The 25948-nt window shown below is 36.8% G+C and overlaps 1 protein-coding gene across 7 annotated transcripts in view; it reads left to right on the top strand.

Moving 5' to 3' along the window:
• AQR (aquarius intron-binding spliceosomal factor) overlaps positions 1-25948 on the top strand; it is a 124194-nt gene that overhangs the window by 68841 nt on the left and 29405 nt on the right. For all 7 annotated transcript variants that reach the window (XR_014261212.1, XR_014261213.1, XM_082452349.1 and 4 more), the window contains exons 25-33: positions 5442-5577; positions 7470-7679; positions 9810-9947; positions 13445-13516; positions 14886-15073; positions 15768-15939; positions 17886-18056; positions 20886-20971; positions 25677-25851. Coding sequence is in view for 5 of the 7 variants with exons in the window: in XM_082452349.1 (XP_082308475.1) it covers positions 5442-5577; positions 7470-7679; positions 9810-9947; positions 13445-13516; positions 14886-15073; positions 15768-15939; positions 17886-18056; positions 20886-20971; positions 25677-25851 (1348 nt within the window). In the remaining 2 variants the exon portion in view is untranslated. The remainder of the gene's footprint in view (positions 1-5441; positions 5578-7469; positions 7680-9809; positions 9948-13444; positions 13517-14885; positions 15074-15767; positions 15940-17885; positions 18057-20885; positions 20972-25676; positions 25852-25948) is intronic.

Here is a 25948-nt window from a genome sequence, read left to right as displayed (position 1 = left end):
TTTAAAGTTATTAACATAAAGAAAATAATAAAAATTAAAAATAAAAAAGAGAGCAACCAAACCAGTAAACAAATCCACTAATGATAACAAGCACTAAACACTAAACTAAGATAAACATAAAAATCAGAAACAAGTCAGTCTCAGACAGCAAACCCAAAGTCTTACAGTTGCTCCCAAAGTCCACTGCCACAATTTTGGGACGATTCATTGTCTACTCAGGTATTCCGGAGAGGTAGGGTACATCAAGTTGATTGTGGGGATTTAATCTGCTGCTCCTGAGGCTTCATGGAGAAGTTTCCCTTTCTCTTCTTTGTTTGCACAGCTCTTGGGGTTCAGCTTTAATTTTGGCCCACCTCAGCGTGTAGGTCGCCCTCAGGCATCTGTTCACCGCCCAGACAGGAGGGGGTTAAAGGAGTGACTGATTAGGGGGCTCTTGCTTATTCAGTCTGGGGGGAGGGAGAGGTGTGCTAATTATAATTGGATATGGGGTGAGCCTGAGGCGGCAGAGGCTGGCGTGATGTTGCAACAGCCTGGGTGGGCCATGTGGTCTCCTGGGGAAGTTATCCGTGAATCACGGGACCCTGGCAGTGGTGCGCTGCACAGGCTCCCGGGGGTTGGGAGGGGGAGGCGGGTGTGGACAGTGACCTGTGCTTGCACACAGGCTTCTTGGTGGCTGCAGGAGCAGCCTTAGCGTTTCATGCCCGTCTCTGGTGTCCGCACTTACAGTTGCGGTGCACGCCAGTTTCTGGAGCTCATTTAGGCGGTGCTCTGAATCCCCTCTCCTCGCGCACCCCGAAACAGTGGTCTCTTGCCTCTTAGGCAGCTCCAGACTTTTCCCCGGACTCCCTCCCGGCTTGCTGTGGGGCATTAGCCCCCTTCAGGCTGTGTTCACGCAGCCAACCCCAGTCCTCTCCCTGAGATCTGACCTCCGAAGCCCGAACCTCAGCTCCCAGCCCCCACCCTCCCCGGCGGGTGAGCAGACAAGCCTCTCAGGCTGGTGAGTGCTGGTCAGCACCGATCCTCTGTGCAGGAGTCTCCACTTTGCCCTCTGCACCCCTTTTTCTGCGCTCTCCTCCGTGGCTCCAAAGCTTCCCCCCCACCCCCGCCACGTGCCGTCTCTGCCAGTGAAGGGGCTTCCTAGTGTGTGGAAACTTTTCCTCCTTCACAGCTCCCTCCCAGAGGTGCAGGTCCCGTCCCTATTCTTTTGTCTCTGTTTTTCCTTTTTTCTTTTGCCCTACCCAGATATGTGGGTATTTTCTTGCCTTTTGGGAAGTCTGAGGTCTTCTGCCAGCATTCAGTAGGTGTTCTGTAGGAGTTGTTCCACATGTAGGTGTATGTTTGATGTATTTGTGGGGAGGAAGGTGATCTCCACGTCTTACTCCTCTGCCATCTTGAAGGTCCCCCTCCCAAAATTTTGTAGCTTTTGAAAAGTCAGAGGGCAAGATCAACACACATTAATTTATTTAGGGCTGTAGATTCTTAATTTTGGATCAGCTTGTAATGCTTCCCTGAATTCTTCCCATGGGTATTTCTTGTTATTAAACCTAACTTACACCAGTGGGCTCAGCTGTAAAGTCTACCAATCCATAATTCATCGAATGTATGGGTGCTCATGGAATGCTAAATAGGGTAATTATAAGTGTGGTGCAGTTCAGTTTCTGGTATTTAAAGATATTATAATAGAAAAGCAGCAGAATTTTTAAAATGATCTCAGGTACTACCAAGTTTCTCAGGAAAAAAGTACTTTTTGCTTTCTGATAGGCAAGTCAAGCTCCAGATCTTGTTAATAATGTGTGTGCTTGTTTGATTGTGCATTTATTTCATATTTCTCTCACTGTCATAATTTAAAAGAAAAATAGTGAATATTGTTTCACAATAAAATTAATATCACTTTCCCTAAAGAAAAATTTTTGTATCTAGTAAGATAGCAGAGAGGGAGTGATCACTCATAATGCTACTTCTCCCAAACAAGTTTTTATTAGTCTCTTTTTCAATAATCATCTGTAACTATGCTATTATTTATAATTGTGTACAGGCATACCGCAGAGACTTTGCAGCTTCAGTTCCAGACCATCATAATCAAGTGCCTATCACAATAAAGCGAGTCACATGGATTTTTTGGCTTCCCAGTGCATATAAAAGTATTGTTTACACTATACTATAGTCTACTAAGTGTGCAATAGCATTATGTCTAAAAAAACAATGTACATGCCTTAGTTAGGAAATACTCTATTACTAAAAAATGCTAGGCATCATCTGAGCCTTCAACAGGCTGTAATCTTTGCTGGTGGAGGGTCTTGCCTCAACGTTGATAGCTGCTGACTGATCAGGGTGGTGGTTGCTGAAGGTTCGGGGGGCTATGGCAACTTACTAAAATGAGACAGCAATGAAATTTGCCATGTGGATTGAATCTTCCTTTCTCGAATGATTTCTCTGTAACAGGCAATGCTGCTTGGTAGTATTTTAACCCACAATAGAACTTCTTTCAAAATTAGAGTCAATCCTACCAAACTCTGCTGCTACTTTGTCAACTAAATGTATGTAATATTCTAAATCCTTTGTGGTTATTTCAACATTCTTCATGTCATCTTCACCAGGAATAGATTCCATCTCAAGAAACTTCTTTCTTTGCTCTCCCATAAGAGGCAACTCCTCATCTGTTAAAGTGTTATCTTGAGATTGAGGCAATTCAGTCCCATCTTCAGGTTCTACTTCTGATTCTAGTTCTCTTGCTACTTCTACCACAACTACAGTTTTTTTTCCTCCACTGAAGTCTTAACCTGAAAGTCATCCAGGAGGGTTAGGATCAACTTCTTCCAAACTCCTGTTAATTTTGATATCTTGACCTCTTCCAGTGAATCACGAATGTCCTTAATGGCATCTAAAATGGTGACTCCTTTCCAGAAGATTTTTAGTTTATTTTGCCCAGAACCATCAGAGGAATCACTGTCTATGGCAGCTATAGTCTTACAAAATGTATTTCTTAAATAATAAGACTTGAAAGTCGAATGACTCCTTGATGCATGGGCTGCTGAACAGATGTTGTGTTAGCAGGCCTGAAAACAACATGAATCTCATTGTACATCTCCTTCAGAGTTCTTGGGTACCAGGTGCATTGTCGATGAGCAGTAATATTTTGAAAGGAATCTTTTTTCCTGAGCAGTAGGTGCAAACAGTGGGCTTAAAATATTCAGTAAACCACGTTGTAAACAGATGTGCTGTCATCCAGGGTTTGTTCCATTAACTCAGCGCAAGCAGAGTAGATTTAGCATAAGTCTTAAGGGCCCTAGGATTTCTGGAATGGTGAATGAGCATTGGCTTCAACTTAGAGTCACCAGCAGCATTAGCCGCTAACAAGAGAGTCAGCCTGTCCTTTGAACCTTTGAAGCCGGGCACTGACTTCTCCTCTCTAGCTATGGAAGTCCTAGATGGAATCTTCTTCCAATAGAAGGCTGTATTTTTTCTACACTGAAAATCTGTTGTTTAGTGTAGCCACCTTCATTATCACAGCTAGATCTTTTGTATAACATGCTGCAGCTTCTACATCAGCACTTGCTGCTTCACGCTGCACTTCTACGTTTTGGAGACAGCTTCTTTCCTAAAACCTCATGAACCAACCTTGGCTAGATTCAGACTCTTCTGCTGCTGCTCCCTCACCTGTCTCAACCTTACTAGAATTAAAGAGAGTGAGTTACGGCCTTGCTTTGTCTGGATTAGGCTTTGGCTTAAGAGAAGGTTGTGGCTAGTTTGATCTTCTGTCCAAACCACTAAAGCTTTTTTCATATCAGCAATAAGGCTGTTTTACTTTCTTATCATTCGTGTGTTCACTGGAGTAGCACTTTTTTAAAATAATTTATTTATTTATTTATTTATTTATTTTTGGCTGCGTTGGGTCTTTGTTGCTGTGCGTGGGCTTTTCTCTAGTTGTGGCGAGCGGGGGCTACTCTTCATTGTGGTGCGCGGGCTTCTCATTGCGGTGGCTTCTCTTGTTGCGGAGCACGGGCTCTAGGTGCGTGAGCTTCAGTAGTCGTGGCTGGCGGGCCCTAGAGCACAGGCTCAGTAGTTGTAGTGCACAGGCTTGGTTGGTTGCTCCGCGGCACGTGGGATCTTCCCGGACCAGGGCTCTAACGTGCGTCCCCTGCATTGGCAGGTGGATTTTTAACCACTGCGCCACCAGGGAAGTCCCTGGAATAGCAATTTTAATTCCCTTCAAGAACTTTTCCTTTGCGTTCACAACTTCACTAACTGTTTGGTGCAAGAGACCTAGCTTTTGGCCTGTCTCAGCTTTCAACATGCCTTCCTCACTAACCTTAATCATTTCTAGCTTTTGATTTGAAGTGAGACATGCAACTGAACACTGAGAGGCCATTGTAGGGTTATTAATTGGCCTTAACTTCAATATTGTTGTGTCTCAGGGAATAAGGAGGCCTGAGGAGAGGGAGAAATATTGGGGAATGGCCAATTGATGGAGCAAATCAGAACACACACACGACATTTATCAGTTAAGTTTGCCGTCTTACATGGTCATGGTTTGTGGCACCCCAAAGCAATTACAATAGTAATATCAAAGATTACATATCACAGATAGCAAATGTAATAATAATGAAAATGTTTGAAATAGTTCAAGAATTTCCAAAATGTGACACAGAGACATGAAGTTAGCAAATGCTTTTGGGAAAAACAGCACTGATAGACTTGCTCAATGCAGGGTTACCACAAACCTTCAATTTGTAAAAAATGCAGTATCTGCAAAGCGCAATAAAGTGAAGCACAATAAAATGAGGTGTTCCTGTACCTTGCTCTTTAAAATTAATTAGTAGACTTTTTTTTAGTATAGTTTTAGATTTACAGAATAATTGAGCAAATATTACATAGAATTCCAAATTTTAGTTTTCTTACTCATTCAGCAAACATTTATGAACATACTTGGTCCAGATGCCAAGCTCCATGCTCTGTGCCAAAGAATGATCAAATAAATTTTAAAATTACTTTTCAAAACCTTTAGAGCTAATCAACTTTTATGATGGTGCTATTCAGAGTAGCCAATCTGTAAACTATATTCTGGTCTGTTATGAGATGCACTAGCACCTGAATGCACTGTAGTGTTTCCTTTTCTGTGAAGGTCTTTTTATGAAGAAAGAAAAAAAAAAAAGCTGAACCAGAGGTGTGTTTAGTAATGTAGCTGATTTTCCTGTCTCACAGACCACTAACACATTTGCAGATCAGCCCTGATCCATAGGGTACATTTCAAGTAGCTTTAGTATAATATAACTCAAGGACTGTCACTTATAGTAAATACAAACTTATGTTTTCTACCGTTCTTTTTTTCTCTTTGGCCATTTATCGTTTCTCTTATGATTTTCTTAAATATTTTGCTGACAGTTTCCTTGCAAGTCTCTTCATTATGTAATTTTGCCTTTTTGCTTAATTGAAATTTTTAGGTATGGAAGAGTTAATTATGTCCTAGCTCGAAGAATAGAACTTTTAGAAGAAGTCAAACGATTGCAAAAGAGTCTAGGGGTTCCAGGAGATGCTTCATATACTTGTGAAACTGCAGGCTATTTCTTCTTATATCAGGTAAGAGATTAAGGGTTTTTAAATCATACTTTATTGTAATATGGTCTTCAGTTGGAAACTGGGATGGGTTCTGGAGATCCTTTCTTGAAAGCTTACTTTTTTGTTGAGTAGATTAACATATATGCTATTGCCAAAGCTATGTTTGTGAGTGTTAAATGTTTGTATTTCCTGTTATCTTCACTTTTGTTTGCTAAATAACTTTGCTTGATGACTTATTCAGTGAAAGGCCAATGTTGCTACTTTAAAATCTTTTTTCTTTTTTTTTTTCTTGCTATTGACAAAGTTTCTAGTCTCTCTCTCTTTTTTTTTTTTTTTGTTTTGTTTTCATTACTATAGAACTATAACCAAACAGTCTAGCTACCCAGTGGTAACAAATACAGTTCTTTAACTTACTTTTGCTCTGCATATTAATCAAGTAATGAAGAAAAACATACTTTCTTTTTAAATTTCTAGAAGTACATTTTGTTTTAGAATTAATTTCAAAGTAGGAGTTTAAGTTAAACATTCTTTGACTTCAATTTAGAGGCATGTTTTTGCTTTTGTTTGGGGGTGTGTAAATTAATGAGAAATGTAAAGCCAAATAAAATAAATAAAAATAAACTTTAAAAGTCAACTGGTTTACTAATAATTTTAAATGGATTAAACATAAATAATGAAGATTTTTGTATAACTATATTTGTTCTCTTTGTTCTAATGCTATTTGTATATTTTAGGTATAAATCATAACACTGAAATTGTAAAATGTATATGAAAAAAAGTTTATGCTCATTATAAGCAGATAAACCAGTTGAGTCCGTTCAGAATGAGCTGATTTCATGGTTCCTTGTGAAACACAGGACATATGCATGATCTTGCAAAGTTGTCTGCATTAGACTCAGACTGTTAAGAACTTTGAATAATGGAATAAAGATCATGCTTAAATGCATGTTTGTCACAACATAAAAATCACTAGGCTCTCAGTGAAAACTAGTTTTAAAAGTAATAGAAATAATATATAAATTATAGAACCTTAGGTAATAAATTTGAGAAATATGAACTTGAGGCCTCACAAGGCCTCACAATTTTGAACACACAATAATCACATTGGGAAAGTTGTTTAAAAAGGGAATTCTCAAGCTCTGTCCCCAGAGACTTTGTTTTAGTAAGGGGTGGCATCCAGGTATCTACATTTTTATTTAGCTTTTCAGATATTCTGCCTAAGGACCACACTTTGAGAAACACTGAAATTATAACAGAAAAACTGAGAGAATTACAAAAATGGACATTAAGCAGGAACTGAGTAGAGCCATAGTTAACATTTATAGCAGGAGGTAATTGAACTACCTATGTCACAAAAGTCATAAAATGAGCTTTCAAATATATACGCAGCTTAACCAGAAGTTCTTTATAAGTATACTAAAGAGAATTGGAAAAATTATGAAGGTCTAGGATAAGGGTTGACAAGTGCTAAATTGATTAAAAAGCTACTAGAGCTGAACTTAACCATATATGGAGAGAAACTGAAATAGTGAAAAAATGAGGAATTTCTTTGTCCAGAGAGGTTATTTTTTTTTTGATCATCAATCATAAATTGTTTTGAATATGTATAGAAAATCTGAAACGTCTGAGATAAAGTCCCATGAGATGATCCTGAGGTTCTTTCTCATCCCATCCGTACATTTTTTATCAAAGAGGTTTTTTTCCTACAGTCTTAAAGGTTACTTTTATAAAAGAAGGGCAGTGTATCAGTGACTTGGATAAGAAATAGTCCTGTTGGGTCAAAGATTGCTTTTCTTTTCCTTTTCCTTTTCTTTTACCTACCAAATCTTATTTTTACTCAATTCGTTTTTTATTTTATTATTTAAAACATAAGAGCTGGCAAATTTAACCTCAAGTCTCTTTTTTTCTTACAGGTAATGTCTCGTTGGGAAGAGTATATCAGCAAAGTGAAAAATAAAGGTAACACGTTGCCAGATGTCACTGAAGTCTCCACTTTCTTCCCTTTTCATGAGTATTTTGCAAATGCCCCTCAACCCATTTTTAAAGGCCGATCTTATGAAGAAGACATGGAAATTGCTGAAGGATGTTTCAGGCATATTAAGAAAATCTTTACTCAGCTTGAGGTAAGGGTTCTCAAGTTCTTTTAACTTTCCTTTAAAGGTTTTAAGCTTAGTTTGTTGTTTTTTTTTAAAATGTAGTAAGTGGAATATTCAAATCTAGCAAACCAGATTATTACTTTTAAGTGAGATTATTGGAAGCATTTATTTTTCTAGTTGAAGAAATAAGTAAAAATTAAGATATGAATTGAATCCCCATTTTTCTGGCTTTTCTGGTGTGGAAGTCTTAGTGTTTAAGAAAGGAATGCTTTCATTAGGAGATTTAACAATGGTTCTTTGATTTGGAATTTGGCCATTCTAAGTTCTTTATGCCTTTGATCTGTAAACAAAAAATGAGGTTGCTATGTTAGCCAGGATGACTGTTCCTGATTATTAAGGTGAAATAAGAATCGCCACTATATAAAGGGGACAGAGGAGAATATGTTTGGAACCCAGGGAGCCCCGGGATGCTTCATAGTTTTCTCATTCCTTATTGGAAACATCATTGGAAGACTACAGCAGTGCTGTAAAAAGATTGCATTCAGGCTCAGATTCCTCAGTAAGAACGTTTAGGATTACTTCAGATAAAAAGGACAGAGACCGTGTCTTTTTTAAAGTCTTTGTACCTTTTAGATATGATTTTATTCCTACAACAATACCTGGCACATAATAGATGTTCAGAAAACACTGATGTATGGTGTGAGTAGGTGGATAGAAATGGATGGATGGTAGGTACAGAATAATAAATATATAATGTATATACATATGTAGTATATATGTAGTATGATAATGATAAATAAAATTTTAAAACCTGCAAAACAGTATTATAGTATGTTTATGATTACATAAATAGAATGTAAAAGGATAAAAACATATAATTTATAATAGCTGTCTGGGGAGAGAGTGGGAAGAAGGATATATGCAGGGTACCTCCACCTGTACCTGTGATGCTTTAATTATTATTTTTTTTTTTTTTAATTTTTATTTATTTATTTATCTATGGCTGTGTTGGGTCTTCGTTTCTGTGCAAGGGCTTTCTCTAGTTGCGGCAAGTGGGGGCCACTCTTCATCGCGGTGCGCGGGCCTCTCACTGTCGCGGCCTCTCTTGTTGCGGAGCACAGGCTCCAGACGCACAGGCTCAGCAATTGTGGCTCACGGGCTTAGTCGCTCCGTGGCATGTGGGATCTTCCCAGACCAGGGCTTGAACCCGTGTCCCCTGCATTGGCAGGCAGATTCTCAACCACTGCGCCACCAGGGAAGCCCCGCTTTAATTATTTTTAAAAAAACAAAAACAAATGTTTGAAAGTCTGAAGTAAGTATGATATAATGTTCCGATTTGATAAAACTTGATATTAGGTGCTCTGCATGGGCTTGTTTGCTCCTCACATCCACCTGTTGTCCGTTCCCCTCCTCTCCTCTATGGGGGATCCTCTGCCATGGTCAGGGCTGAGACTGGTCCTTGGAGTTTTAATTTTCGAGCCTCTCATGTCAGCTGACTTTTGTCTGGGTTTAGCCAATGAGAAATGTGGCAAAAATAGAATAAAGAGAGAAGCCAGGATATTTCTGCACCAGCTCTCTCGGCCTGAGGTTTCGTCTCTTCCGTGGCTCCAGTTTCTGCTGACCTGGCCCACCGCAGTTCCAGCTTATTCTGGTACCCCAGCTTCTGGGCTCTGATAACACTTCCTCCTCATTATCCTTCCTAGCCTAGGAATGGTCATAATTTCCTGCTGTTGCCAATCTCTGGGTTACTTTGCCATTCCCTGGTTGGCTTTTCTGCTCCTCCATCACCTGTATAACGAGCTCCCTGCAATAAATTCCCTTTGTTATGAATGCTTGAAGTAGTTTCTGTTTTCCTGGAGAGACCTTGAGTAATATAGACACAATGGTGATTGATATTTTATTCAGTATTTTTGTTGATACTGTAAATATTTTATCTTACACCAAAAAAAACAGTCCAAATTGTAGCTTGACTGTCAGTTATTATTTGAACTCAATTAGTACCTTATTAATCATGGACAGAATTACGATTCTTTAGGCTTAGTTTATGAGATATTTATATTAATTTCTCATATTGTCTCATAAACTGGATTGTATGAATATATGCATGAACTGTTTATTTTCCTAAAATAATATCTCATTGTTCCCCCACTTCCATAGGAGTTTAGAGCCTCCGAACTGCTTCGAAGTGGACTAGACAGATCTAAATACCTTTTGGTGAAAGAAGCCAAAATCATTGCTATGACCTGTACTCATGCTGCCTTAAAACGACATGATTTAGTCAAGTTAGGCTTCAAGGTAAAGACTTATATTTTAGTTCCTTAATTCATCTATGCAGCTGTTAGTTCTCTTCCCTTCCCCTGCCCCTCCCCTCCTTTCCTCTCCCCTCCCTTCCCCTCCCCTCCCTTCCTCTCCCCTCCCTTCCCCTCCCCTTCCCTTCCCTTCCCTAGGCCATTTCCCTTGGACATCTGCTTCTTACTGAATTTTGCATTTATAGTTACTTTAAAATGTCTCTTTTATAAGTGATGATAACCTCCCATGTTTATATGATTAGTAAACTCTATATCTAATTTTTCTAAATTTAGTTATCAGACATATGTCCTTTAAGTAACATTATAACCATACGATTGTCTAACTAACTTCTAATACTTGTTAAGGTACATTAATTTATTTTCACTACGTTAAAAAAAATCTCCAAACAGAAGTAAAAGCTTTATACAAATAATATTTGACAACGTTTTTCACCTATTAGAAATCCGTACACTTGTTTACCTTTTAAGCACACATCCACTCCCAGTTATTTGTTCATTCAGTAAATAAGAAGCCATCTATGTGAGGATGTGTAATACAGTTATTTAGACTGTCAAAGGAGATATTTAAATGACTTCATCTTAAGATAAGGACTGGAGAGCTAAAGGGCAAGACAGCCTGTTACTTGTTACTCAGTTGAAATGGAATGTAATAATTGAGCAGTAAATTTGAACTTGCAGACACTTTATGACTTTGCTATTGATACTGACTAAACTCTGATTTTAATGCACATCATTTAACTTCCCTGCAACTGTTTTATCTGTCATTACTTATAGTGTTTGTGTACTGGTTTGAATTTAAAGTTAGCAAAGCATTTGTTGTTGATGAAAATAACTGACAATTTTTAAATGTTATGAGCTCACTGGAAGATAAATGCTAAATAAATTCAAGGTGATAGAATTATTGTTATCTTGGATGAAAGTTTCCTCATTTGCAAGGTAGGACAAATATGATAATTTATTAAAAGGTAGTGTGAACTTACCTAGTGGCGTGAATTTACCTTTTGCAAACTAGTGAGAATTTTTCACCTAAATGTTTTTTTCTTGGGGCTGACACATAAAATATACTTTGGATTGATATTAAATTATATCAGTTTAATAATACAGGGAAATGATGCAGTTTAAGTAGAGCATTTTATGCTTTCATGCAGCTGTTCACATGCGTATTCTACAAAACATTACTTGTAGCTTATCACATTTTCATTGATCATTTTCTTACATTGTGCTATATACATCTAAAGGTAGTTAACATGAGTGCTGATAGTATCCCTTACATCTTTTATATTTTTAATTTTGAAATTTTATTTTTATCAAACTAACACATGCATCTGATGTAAGAGCTTAAAAACTTTGTAGATCTACTTAACGTTTAAAAAAGGCGGTCCCCTACTCCCCTGTTGCTCTCTAATTAATCTTTCAACTCTTCTAGTATTTCCTTTGTCCTTTCATTTATATCAATAAAGAATGTTAAATTTCCATTAGGCATATGTTTTGATTCTGTGCTGTCCCCAAGGAAACATGCAAGCACATTTGTGTACTCTTTTCCTTCCTTAAAACACCCAGTATAGTTGTGTCATAATTTTGCTTTGTGATTAAAATCTCCTTTTTAACAGAATCTATAGATATATTTTTGTAAGTTAAATCACATTAGATTTACAGAATTATTTCTCAGGAAAGAGGCTCTTTAAGCTGTCGTCTTTGAGCTGCTCCCACTCTGTTTTCCACATTGTGTCTATCACCTTCAGAGTCCACGTGGGAACTTCTGAGAAAACATGGCTTTTTGAACCCCTCCTTCTCCCAGGTTCCCACCAGGATGACCTAATTAATCATTGTAATAGGGAAATTTAGCATTAGATAGAGCTAGAGAAGACACCCATCCACATGCCTAAAACTTTCAGGTAGTTTCGATAGAAACAGTGCAGAACTGAACCTTAACTTTATCATGTACAGTGGAAATCCAGCTCAGCTACCAGTCTTGAACAAATATAAGCATATTTTGGTAAAATGAGTAGCACAGAAATTAGAGGATATATGAACAATTAGTTTAAAAGAGTTAATTAAGTATTAAGAGCAAATATGCTCCCCCTACCTTCCACTTCCTTGGAAAACAAAATAAGGGGAGAAAACTTTGAAAATAGAAAACAAAGGAGCTCTAATTGTACTTAGTGTGAAAGTCTCAAAGAAAGTATTTTACCAATAAAACAAGGAATAGGATATTATACTATCATACGTAGCAATCAGAATTAGAAGTGGAAGGGAAAAGATAAAACCTGTTGAGAATAAATCTAGAAGAAAATTGGGCACATAGAAGAGGAGGTACATGAAAGAAAGAATGAAATTTCCTTAGGTTGGAGAAAGACTTGATTTTTCATTATTTTACAAATGTGCAGTGCCTAACATTCCTGGAAACTGGGCTAGAGGGAAGATTCAGGCATCAAACAAGTACATAAATATACAGACAGAATTATAAATTGTGATGTGCCGTGAGACAAAGGCACAGAGTACTGTGAAACCCGTTTTAGATTGAGAGGTCAGAGAAGGCATGGATAAAGTGGGTTTTAAGCTGATACTTTAAAAATGAGGAAGAGCCAAGCAGACAAAAAGTGAAGAGAAAGTAGCATGTTCAGAGGGCCTGAGGCATGAATGGTTTTACCATTTCTGAGAAAATGAAATAGGTCAATGTAGTTGAAGCTTAGTGAGTAAGGAGGAAGGTGACATGTAAAGTATGAGAGGAAGGCAGGGGCCAGATTGAATACAGGCCCTAGTTAACACATCTCTTACAGTCCACATTAAGAGTCCTTTTTTCCTAGGACAGGTGGAAACCAATGAAGGGTTAGAAACCACGTGACGTGTTGTGATGACTGTTATATGAGTGGTTTAGGGGAGGCAAGACAGGAAGGAGAGGGACTAGTAAAGAGATTGCTGGCAGTAGTCAGAGTAGCAGCTTGGATTAGAGTGGCGGTGGTAGTAGAAATGTAGAAAAACGAATAGATTCTAGAGGGAGTTTTGAAGGTAAAATTGACATGCTTTGGTGATGGATTGAATGCTGGGGGTGGGGAACAAAAGGAGATTGTTGAGTGCCAAGTAGGATTCATAAGGGAAAAAAATTACTGCAAAATACTACCTAGGATAAGAGTACCAGTGGAAATGACCTCATATATAATCATAGGTTGATTCTTGCTTATATAGAACTTCAAAACTGAACTGAAAATAACTAAATTGATAATCGCAATCCAGGAAATGATAAACGAGGCTTCCTTAATGTAGAGTTGTATGTTTAGGGCACTTCCTTAAAGTTAAAGACTTGAATTGGAGAAGCAGTAGCATAATGGTAAAGAAGATCATGAAATTTCTGTTTGAATAATTTGTTGTTATTTTGATCTGAATTATTTGAGGGGTTTTGGGATGCTTATTACAGTCATGGTGGTAGCTGTTTGGCTTTCAGGCTCTCTTTTTGACAAGCTTTCTTTTTTCTCCCTTTCTCAGTATGACAACATTTTAATGGAAGAGGCTGCTCAGATTCTGGAGATAGAAACTTTTATACCTCTTCTTCTACAGGTAAGATACTGAGATTGAGACAAAGAAAGTAGAGTTTTGGGCTTCCCTGGTGGCGCAGTGGTTAAGAATCCGCCTGCCAATACAGGGGACACGGGTTCGAGCCCTGGTCCGGGAAGATCCCACATGCCACGGAGCAACTAAGCCCGTGTGGCACAGCTATTGAAGCCCGTGCGCCTAGAGCCTGTGCTCTGCAACAAGAGAAGCAACCGCAATGAGAAGCCCGCTCACCACAACTAAGAGTAGCCCCTGCTTGCTGCAACTGCAACTAGAGAAAGCCTGCATGCAGCAACGAAGACCCAACATAGCCAAAAATAAATTTATAAAAAAAAAGTAGAGTTTTAAGAATTCTGGGGGGTAGCATCAGAAAACTACACAGTTTGGGGGTGCTAATTGCTATGATTATGTGTTCTCCTTAACTTCATTATGTTTGGTATTCTATTTTAAGCATGTAAACTTCCTTTAATCTATTCACTGGTTATTGAGTAGTTTGTATTGTTTGGGAGCACTATTTAAAAATTCATAGTTATCTCTAAGTTTTGAAAAGACTTAGTAATTTTAATCAAGAAAATTACATTGTTAGGCAGTTTGGAGGGAAGATGAGCTCCTTTTTCATTTCGTTTATTTAGAGTTGTTTCTGGAATTGTTTTTGATCCCTGGGTACATTGCTTTTCTTTATTTTGTGCCTGAATTTTTTTAGATAAATGATGATGTTTAAGAATGTTTTCTTATTATACAATAGTCTTTACTATGGAGCATAAAAAACAAAATGTGGAATTCCTAATTGAAGAATAGAGGCTACTCTAATTTATAGATAAATTGGGTTCTGAAAGTTGTTTTATAAAGCCAAGTTATTTGGGACTTGTATTTTATCAGAATATGTTACAAGGAACAAGGAGACAGGTAGAGTAGGAAACTGAAGTATTAGTGTAGGAAATTAAAGAAGGTATAATTTCTACTGCTTTGGGGGGTTCGCAAACTGGCTCTTGGCGTAATTGTGATACAAGGTATTTACGTTGACATCTTTCCGTTTCCCTGCTTGGGCATCTGTTTCTTTCTGTGCACCCTTTGCCTAATTATGACCTAAGTCTCCCAGACCCCTTTGGGTTACCCTGCATATTAAAGTACGGTAATTCCATGCTTGCCTCTCAGTCCCTCCATCCTCCCTCACACACTGTCAGCCAAGAGCAATGGTACCCATACAAGTCGCTCTATAAATTTGCCAGATTCTTTTCTGTGGAACTGGGGAAGAGCAGGAATTAATAAGCTGTTAAAGCCATCTTGTGAATAGCAAGAATCTTGTGCAGTAAATTGGAGATTAACAGGGTAATATATTAGAATATTTTGCCATTTCCTCACTTTTTATTTCTAGAATCCTCAGGATGGTTTTAGCCGACTGAAACGTTGGATTATGATTGGTGATCATCACCAGTTACCTCCAGTCATTAAGAACATGGCCTTTCAGAAGTATTCAAACATGGAGCAATCTCTCTTCACCCGCTTTGTCAGAGTTGGAGTTCCTACTGTGGACCTCGATGCCCAAGGGAGGGCCAGAGCAAGGTAAAGGAGACAGGGCAATGGGGGGCAGGGAGGGTGGATGTTAGGGATATTACTTCTATTTAAGGACATCATTTCGATGATCCAGGTATTCGATAACATCTTCTGTATAGACTCTTATCTGTTATCCAGGAACTTGGATACAAATCTACAAATTGGAAAGTACCTTTATTACCTTCAGCATGGGGTGTGAATTGACCAAATTATAGCCTTCATTTTATTCATTGAGATTAAGTGACTTATAAACTAAGAGCTTCTTTTCACTGTCACCTCCCTTTTCTTCATGCCCCCAAAAGATACACGATTAATATCATTTTGAAATCTAAAGCTGGAGGTGAACAAGAGGAGAACACACTAATTCTTACTTCATAAAATGTACAGGTCCCCTCTCATAGTTACCTCAAAAATTTTTTCACTGTGCAGACTTCCCTGATTTTTTTATTTAAGGAATAAAGGTAGCATTTACCTCAGAGAACGTAATGGAGCCATCATTTCTTGTAATATCATCAGTCTTCTGATTTGGTTACTTACAGGGAGACAAAGGTTGCAAAAGCATTATTGCTAAAAAGAAGAGCGCAACGTGGATAATATGAAAATTAACAGGAAGAGCCCATCCCTTAGAAACCCCCTTATATATATTAAAAGGGGATTTACAATGCTAATATTTCCTGTTTTGGGGGGGATTTGTCTTTGAAAGCTTGTGCAACCTCTACAACTGGCGATACAAGAATCTAGGAAACTTACCCCACGTGCAGCTCTTGCCGGAGTTTAGTACAGCAAATGCTGGCTTGCTTTATGACTTCCAGCTCATTAATGTTGAAGATTTTCAGGGAGTTGGAGAATCTGAGCCTAATCCTTACTTTTATCAGGTAAGAAAAAATAGGAAACTTTTAAGTTTATTTTGCATTTTCCTGGCTGAATTACTACCTAAATCAGTATTACTGAACTACTTGGACAAACCATTAAATAAAGCAAAGTTAGATCTCCACCTCACACACAACACACAAATTTCCATTTCAGATGGGTTAAAGATATATACACCAAAGAAAAGAAACTTACATAAACATACTAAAAAAGAAGAAAATAATGATGAATATATAATTTTGGGGTAAGAAAGGTCTTTTTAAGCTCATTACCAAAATCATAAAGAAAAATATTGCTTGATTGAGAGCAAAATTTATTTTCAGCCTTTAAAAAACAACAGGTTGAAGTCTGGATGTGTATAGAACTCTTTAAAATCACTTATAAAAGAATCAACCTCCCAACAGAAAAATGCAATAAGGACTAGAATACGCAATTCACAAAAAAAAGATACAGATTTGTAGAAGTATAAATCACTGGAATATATTTTCACCTCTGTTGGGTTAGGCTTGGGAAACTATATTCATGCAATGCTCGTAGGAAAGTAATTTGGTGAACATATTGTTAGTATGTATTAAAAGCAGTACTCTCACTTCTAGGACTTTATCCTTAAAAAAAAACGGACAAATTTGCAAAGACTTATATGCTAAAATGTTCATCACATCTTTTTTGTATTGCAAATTATTTTTGAAAGGAGAAACAACCTAAATGTCTTATCAGTAGGGATTAATTACACTTTTACCTATTCCATATAATACTGAATAGCCACTAAGAGTAACATTATAACTTGGTTTACTGACAGGGAGAATTTCTATGCTATATTAATGAAAAAATCAGCTTGCAAAGTGTGTCTATAGTATCCCGTTTTGCTTTTTAAAAAGCAAAACATATGTATAGAAATATGTACAGATAATCTCTACAAAAAGATCTGGCTGCATATGCACCAAAAGATTTGTTCTTTTATCTATATTAGCTGATGCTTAGATAAATGTAGTTTGTTATCAATATAGAAAATGGAAAGATTTACACAGTCATGTGGCTCCTGTCTTCCAAAGAACGAGAAAATTTAGATGAAGAGTTAACTGAAGCTGTGTGTCACCAGAATACAAGTGATTTTTCTGAAGGTCTTCCTGTAATTTTCCTATTGCCTTTACATGAAATCCAGCTTCTTGTCTTTTTTGATTTTCATGTTATGTTTATGTTCTCATTTTACTTTCTTCTCTCATCTGTTACTTTCAATTTAGTCTCTGTTGAACTGGACTAAGCAGCCTTATGTATGCTTTCTCACTCTCAAGTAGTGTATTTAAGTCTTGGTTTTAAACTCCTTCCCATCCATCTTTACCTAGACCCTCTAAGGTCACAGCAGGCCAGAATGATCAATTTGAGGCCACATCCTCTTCTCATCTAAAGTGGTCTGGTAGAGGTGGCAACCATTAGTAAGAGAACAAACATAATACACACACAAAAAAACTAAGAAGTATGAAGGAAAAAGGAAAAACATTGTGTAAAAATTGAGAGCCAACTACGGTACTGCTGGATGTATATGTTAGACTGGATTTTCTACTGGCTTCTAAGATAGTTACCTTGCTTCTTTATGTTACTATTTCTTTCCATAACTATAGTTGCAGTACACTGTAACAGGATATTATTGGTCTGTACTGTGATTGTTGTGGTCCCAGAAATACTAAGCCTTTAAGTTGGTAACTTTTATGATTGTTCCATGTATTGCAAATATATTGCAAATGTTAAAGGGAAGTAATTACCACATACTCTATTTTTATTTATCATTGTTAATTTAGGATAAGTTACTGCTCAGTTTTATGAGAAGTATTCACTTGTCCAAGATATTAACTGTTCACTTCTTGAGGTGTGATAAATGAACAAATTGTGCTAGTTAACTGTTTTTTCTATAAAGGGAAATAAATGCACAATCTGATTAATGCTTTCATTACAGAATCTTGGAGAGGCAGAATATGTAGTGGCACTTTTTATGTATATGTGCCTACTTGGTTACCCTGCTGACAAGATTAGCATTCTAACAACATATAATGGACAAAAACATCTTATTCGTGACATCATCAATAGACGATGCGGGAGCAATCCATTGATTGGAAGACCAAATAAGGTAATTTTACAAGTATAATACGTTCTCTTATTCATGTTGTTGGCAAGATGGAAAGATTTATATTTATTTTGAGTTATTTATGTTATTCTACCTTGTCTCTTTGCTATCTCCTTTTAAAATATGTGAGAAAATGAAATAATAGGAACTATAAATTATTCTCTGGCAATTCTATCTGACAGTGTTATTGGTTTGCTGTGAACATCTGTCTCAACTATCACATTGAAGATTTTTGTTGACAGTAATCAGAAATAAATGTTTCTGAAACTTTTTGTTGGTAAAATGATGTCTAATGAAACTATTTATGTCCTTTATAGTAGAAATAGAAATTGTAGTATTTTTTTATTTTGTTTGTTTTACAAAGGTATAATTTGTACTGCTTCTTATTGTGTGTATGTGTAGGGGGGTGTTTTTTCTTGGGAATAAAGGAAAATCATAAAGTACATTCAGACCTTAGGATTTTTTTTATACTTCTTTATGTGATATGATGGAGTAATAGCATATAAAAATGAAGATGCTTGATTTTGTCAATACAGGTTTGAAAAATTAGAAAGAAAAACAAAACATAAATATAGTATTAGTAATGATGCAGTTAGGACTTTGGTTGTGAACATAGCTATATAAAAGCTCTTTTACCTTTTCTTGGAAATCATCCACAAGTAAGAGAAAAATGGGAGGAAGAAAAAACAAATTCCATTTTTAGTGAGAGGACATGTGACTAAGATCAAGAAAAAATGGGAAGAGAATTTAGGGGACCAGTCTTGAAAGTGCCAGCAAAAACACACTTTCTGAAAGTGGTGGCATACTTTGAAGTATAAGAGCCACATCCCTATTATTCAACAACAGATATGGGTATTGGGGTGAGCAGAAGCCTTCCTGGTTCCAGACTGATTAAAAGAAGACTACAGATGAGCTATATTTGAAAAAAATACACCGTCTCTATAGTAACAGTGGAAAAGAGAACCATCTGTTGTTAAAATCACTGAGCCTTTAGAAGAAAGTTCTGCTCACCCTAACCTAACCTCTTGTGCATAGCTAATCTGAGAAACCCGCCTAATCAGTGGTAAAATAGAGGAGAAAAGGAAACTAGCACAAGCTCAATTTATAAATGAGGGAAAGAGCATCCGAACAAACTAATTGACAAGATAACATACTCCAGAAAACATGTTGGCCTAGAACAGATGAAAATTTTGAATGCATATTTGGGTATGAATTTTAAAGTACTTAATGAAGTACGCATTTCTGTGAGGGAAGGCTACAAAACAGAGAAATTGAAGAACCCAGGAAGAGATGAAATGTGAACTGGCAGAAAATAAAACAAAATCAAGAAAACGGAGACAAAATTAAAAGGAATGGGGAGGAACAGACACTGTAGAACACTCCATAAGGGATATAGAGAGTGAAAATGAGAAACTAATAACTTTGAAATATAGGAAGTTTAGAAATAGAAGAACCTCAGTGTCTGAGTCCTTTTATTTATGAGTAACAGAAAAACTTAAACAATAAGGAAAGTTACTCTCTCTTATAACAAGAAGATGAAAGTAGTGTGGCTCCAGGTTAGGTTACAGTGTGACTGAGTGATGTCATGAAAGACCAAGGTTCATTTCATCTTTCTGCTCTGCTGTCCTCAGTCTGTGAGCCCAGTTCTCAGACAAGCTCTCCACATGGTCAGGATGACAACAGAATTTCCAGGTATAATAGCCACACATAAGAGCAAAGGACTATATCCAGAATATATGAACTCCTATAAAAGTCATTGTAAAATATAGACAACCCAATACAGAATTGGCAAATGAATTGGGCAGCATACAAATGGACAATAAGCACATGAAAAAATGCTTACCATCACTAGTTGTCAGGGAAAATGCAATTAAAACTACAGTGATGGACCACTACACATCCAATAGAATGGCTAAAGTTATAGAGATTGACAGTATGCCAAGTGTTGGCAAGGATGTGGAGCAACTAGAACTCTGGAACTGGAACAGTGCTGGTGAATGTGTGTACAGCAACTTTGGAAAACAGGTTGACAGTTTCTTAGAAACACCCACACAGTCCAGCAATTTTACCCCCAGATATTTATCCAAGAGCAATAAAAACATATTTACACAAAAATATTTATACATGAATATTCATTGCAGCTTTATTCAAAATAGCCCTAAACTAGAAACAACCCAAATTCCATGAACAAGGGAATGAATAAACAAATTGTAGTATATTCGTTCAGTGGAATACTATTCACCAGTAAAAAGGTATGAACTTCTAATTTATGATTCCATTTTTATGGAATTCTAGAACTGGCAACAAAATAATCTATAGTGACAGAAAGCTGATGAGTGGTTGCCTGGGGCTGGGGGATACAGATTTGATGACAAAAGGGACTGAGGTAATGGAAATTTTGATTGTGGTAGTGGTTATTTGGGAGTATATATTGTCAAAATTTATCAAATTGTACATTTAAAATGTTGCTGGGCGTCAAATTGGGATATCAGGTGTATAATTAGCTGAACAACAGTCCCTGCTTTCATGGAGCTGAGTAGTCTAGTAGGGGGAAGATTGTTAATTCCACAAATATAATAGTTACTTAGGTATCTGCAGAGTTAAAAATGAGTGCTGTAAATGTGAATAACATAGGGACATAGCCTAATCTGGTTACCATGGTTTATTTCATAGTGTTCATTAACTTTTTTCAATTCCAAGTATATAGTCATGTTCTTTTGGGATTGATTATTTTAAGGGTAAGATTTTTATTTCTAGCACTTTATTTAAATGATCTCTCTAGAGTTTTTGCTTTTGAAAATATACCATATTCCCCCTTTTTTTTTGCCTCAGGTGACAACCGTTGACAGATTTCAAGGTCAACAGAATGATTATATTCTTCTTTCTCTAGTACGAACCAGGGCAGTGGGCCATCTGAGGTATGTAAGGAAACATTTTCATAATAGTGTTGAACTTTACTGTATGCTTTAATTTTGAGCTTCTGTGTCTAAGTAGTTTTAAATTTTATGTTGAAAGTGTAATTAATTGTTATGGCAACTTTTGGTGCTTTTTGTTGGACTGTAGCAGTATCATATTCTTTGTATAGTTAGTTAATCATTGCCATTGCTTCTGAATTTTTTGAATCTTAAATGTTTTAGTAATTTTAACTTTTTTACTCTTCAGGAACAGTCAGAGATAGCATTTAATCATAATATATATATATGTGTATATATATATATATATGTATGTATGTATGTATGTATCTCCTATGTCTGTTTGAAACTTAATGTCAGAAATTAAAGGAGGTAAAGTGGTAAAAAGTCTAAGAGTAAACTTTTCATTGCACAGGATTTCTCACTTTTCCCTACACAGTCTTTTAGCTTCAGTGTTAGGATAAAGGAACCATTTGTTCTCCCAGGATTAAGAATTGTCAAAACAAACAGTAATATATTTTTATCATTTATTGTGGTGTATTTATGTGCTGGAGATTTATGGGAATAATGTCTCCTTGTTAAAAAGCAGCCATTTAGTTTTATATAAACCTTCATCTCATATGACTTACTAGCAAAACTATAAGGAGAGTTCATTTTATTATTTTATTTGATGGATATAAAAAGAAAATTCTGCAAGCTCTCATAATGTTGTCATTAAGTCAAGATCTATTTGGTGCTTAACCCAGAGTGATCAGGTGCCATTAGACCGATAACTTTTATGTAAGAGTAAACAATGATGTAATGTTTCAAGAAATTGTTTCAATACTATAGCATTCTAAAATGCAGTGTGTTTTTACTTAAGTGTCAAACATGTTTTGGAGACTAACTTTTCTAAAAAGCGGTTCCATTTCCACGTTGAAATTTATAGCTGCTGCTGCATAGGGTATCATTATGATTTACATAATTAAAATCTCTTACCCAAACTCACAGTATGAATACGTGAATACTGCTTCCTCCCCTTCCCACCTTTTTTCTTACTGTGTAGTGCTTTTGTCTTTTTCACATTCCCATGACTTTATTTCTATGCTGTTTTTTACGTGACTTCTGGAAACTTAAAAAAAAATGAAGAGAAAGATGATGATAATAAAATGCTTATAAATGAAGGCTTAAAAAAGAACCTGATTTCATTGTTGTCTTACATATCTAAATTTTCTTTATCCAGATAAATTAGTCTTCCTTGTATTTGCCAACTTCCCTTTTGGAAGTCTAGCTTCTTCTTCAGGGGCTGCTGGTGATGGTGGTAGTGTTGTTAAAGCATAGAGGGGAGAAAGTCAATTGACCTATGATTTACGATTCAACTATCCAGGTAGGTTAGGTATCTTAGCTAGAATTTTATCAAACTCCTCATAGAATTTTTTGGTTTGTAGATACAATCTTTCATATCTTTCTTTTTCTAGGAAGTAGTAAAATATTTTGTTTTTCAAGTTTCAAGAGACCAAGGAAACCTACTTTCTTCCATATTTCTCTTTAATAATAGCTTTATTGGGATATAATTCACGTACCATACAATTCACCTATTTTAAGTGTACAGTTCAATGATTTTTAGTATATTCATAGTTATGCAGCTATCTTCACGATTTTAGAACATTTTTATCACCCCATCACGATTTTAGAACATTTTTATCACCCTATACCTGTCAGCAGTTATTCCCCTCCCCTGTCCCCTAAGCCCTTGGCAACCACTATTCTACTATATGTCTATAGCTTTGCCTATTCTGGACACTTCATATAAATGAAATCACTTAGCATAATGTGTTCAAGATTCATCCATGTTGTAGCATGTGTCAGTACTTCATTACTTTTAATTGCTAAATAATATTTCATTATTTTCTGTGTGAATTTTTTACTTTTTATTTATCCATTCATCAGTTGGTGGACACTTGGGTTGTTTCTACTTTTTGGCTATTAGGACTAATGCTGTTGTGAACATTCATGTAGAATTTTTGTGTGGAAGTATGTTTTCCTTTCTCTTGGGTGTAGACCTTGGAGTGGAATTGCTGGGTCATATAGTAACTCTATGTTTAACCCTTTAAGAAACTGCTAAGCCGTTTTCCCAAGTGCCTGACTTTCTTCTTTTACCCACATCTTTTTTTTCATCCAGGATAGACTAATCAGGTGATTGTTTAGGAGCCAGGCTATTCAGCGTCCAGCGTCTGTTCCAGAGACCTGTTTTAGGACACTGTGGAGCTGTTTAGAAGCTAGAATAGTGAGACATTTCTGGTTCCTTTTCCAACATTCGTTGTTCTTGTCCCTACTGACTTGAATAGACCAGCTACAAATAGAAATGCTTGTGACTTGTTCAGAGCAAAGCAGTGGAACTGTAACTTTCCTGTGTTGTCTCCTTGTAGGGGCTCTATCAGAGTGATGGCTTGTTGTTTAACAGTGCTGTTTCTGTCCAGCCGTCTTCTGGGGACTATGAAAGAAGGTGGTAGTTCTCATTGCCCTGGTTTCAAGATACAGCTCCAAGGAACCCTGGCTTTTCATGCTGCCACCCTTTACTTTTTTTGCCTGGTAGTTTGTTATGTTTATAGTGTTTGGTCATTCATTTAACAGATGTTCCCAGATCCTCCTATTATTTGGCAATGCGATGGGTTCTTGATATATAGTCGTAAATCTAACGTTCGTTATCTCTGTCCCCATGGAGCTTAGAATCCAGTGGAGGAGACATTAAACATGTCCTTGGAAAATATCTACATTTGATTCTGCAGAAGATTTTAGTCTAACTCTCCTCATGTACAGCGGAGATCGAGCTTAATAGAGCCACTTAACTGGCCTACAGTACTAAGGACTGGAGGGAAAAGTTCCTCAGAGGAACAGGTTCATTGTCACTGCTCTGCCTAGAGATAGAGCCTTCTGGATGAGAAAGGGAGAACCGAATATCATAATACAGGGATTACCATGAAAACAACAGCTTAGGTCACCTCCTTCCACCATGCCTGCCCCACCTTTTTCCCTGACAACATTGTTTTAACAGTGTTTTTATTAAGTTTATAATACTTAGGTGAGAACTCATGCTAAGTATTTCCGGCATTGTACATCCAGTTACTAGTTTTGGAACCACCCACCTATAGCGTGACCCCTCAGGCTTCTAAGGGATGTGGAGGAAGTAAAAACAATTTGGCCTGCAGTGACCTAGAAGGTGACATTTCCTTCGTGAATCCAGGGTGTCACAAATGTAGAAATTCCTCAAAGCTACTGAAAATGGGTATGCTTTCTCCTCATACCTAAATGAACTTCTCTTAGTTTGGATTGCTGGGAGGCAGGGATACCCCCTCAACATAACTGCTATTATATATGATGTTGCACAGTCCCTCCTGATAAGGGAAACTAGATCCTTATCAAGGCCATAAAACACAATAGAAAATGAGGCTGAATTAGAGGTATTCCCCAAATAGCTTGCATTATGCAGAGACAAAGAAAAGCCATTTGGTAAATATTCCAATTCCCGATTCTCTGTCTGGTTATTATATGATCTTTGTTACATTTGATCTCTGTAACACTCTTCAACACTTTCTTTCAGGAGTTAGGGATGACTGTACCAGATTTTATTATTATTCATGAAAGTCCTCTCTTTTGTAGAATACTCACAAATTTAAATAGCCGTCTAAGAGCATCTCAAGAAAACAAGCTGTCCTCTGTATTTGAAACCAAAACTATATTTTCTTACTAAAACACATTCTAACTAATAGTGAAGTGAAATTAAACTTACATAGCCACTCTTTTATAATTTTTTTTCTTTTTACACACAGCCACTCTTATGTAATTTTTTTTTTCTTTTTTACATGGTCCTTGTTGGTTATCTGTTTTAAATATAGCAGTGTGTACATGTCAATCCCAAACTCCCAGTCTATCCTTCCCCACCCCACTTCCCCTCTGGTAACCATAAGTTCATTCTCTGTTTCTGTTTTGTAAATAAGTTCATTTGATTCAAGTAAATTCAGATAAAGTTTTAAGAACATATTCTTTCTGAAAGATAAAGAAAACTGCCATCGTACATCAGCTACATGTATAGCTGGATCATGCATTTTGGCATTTTTGTTACTGTTTACGTGAACACTGAGACCTATTATAGTCCAGCCATTGGGCGAAGGTACTAGAGTAAATGCGTGAATAAGAGATGTTATTATTATGTTATATCATTCGTCATACTGTATTTCTGTTTGTATTTGTAATTATTATTATAAATAAGTATAAAACAGTATGATAAGAGTTATCTAGGAAGTAAAATTTGACCCATTAACCTTGACAGAGCGTGGGAATTTGGTAGGTGAAATGGAGCAAGGGCTGGTTTGAATTGACTCAATGGTGGTGATACAGTAAATTGGTAACTGACAACCGAACTATATCGTAATACTAGTATAGCAACTTAAACCTTTTTAATCAGTCATTGGTTATTTTGTGATTCTCCCCACCCTCTCCCCGCAAAAAAAAACATAGAAGTTGGTAATAAAGCATTAACTTCTTACTTGGTTAACTAGTTACATAGCATTGATTAACTTAATGTTTATTCTGTTAAGTTTTTAAGAAGCTTAACTCTTTATTGCCACAGCTTAACAGGAATATTTACTGGAATATGTTTTAAAAATAAAAGGCTGCATAAATATGTTACTAATCTTGATATGTTTTAATTCATTTTGTTTGTTTCTCAAAGGGATGTCCGTCGCTTAGTGGTGGCCATGTCTAGAGCCAGACTTGGACTTTATATCTTCGCCAGAGTATCCCTCTTCCAAAACTGTTTTGAACTAACTCCAGCTTTCAGCCAGCTCACAGCCCGCCCACTTCATTTGCATATAATTCCAACAGAACCTTTCCCAACCAGTAGGAAGGTAAGACCACAGGTGACCACGTTAGCAAAGAGCATCATCACATAAATCATCTGAACACTGGTTTAGAGTGCTGCTTATGCTAAGGAACTGAATTAAG

The sequence above is a fragment of the Balaenoptera physalus genome, assembly GCF_965194825.1.
Source record: "Balaenoptera physalus genome assembly, chromosome: 2".
In the NCBI taxonomy this organism is placed as follows: Eukaryota; Metazoa; Chordata; class Mammalia; order Artiodactyla; family Balaenopteridae; genus Balaenoptera; species Balaenoptera physalus.
This window is presented reverse-complemented; position numbering and strand designations above follow the sequence as displayed.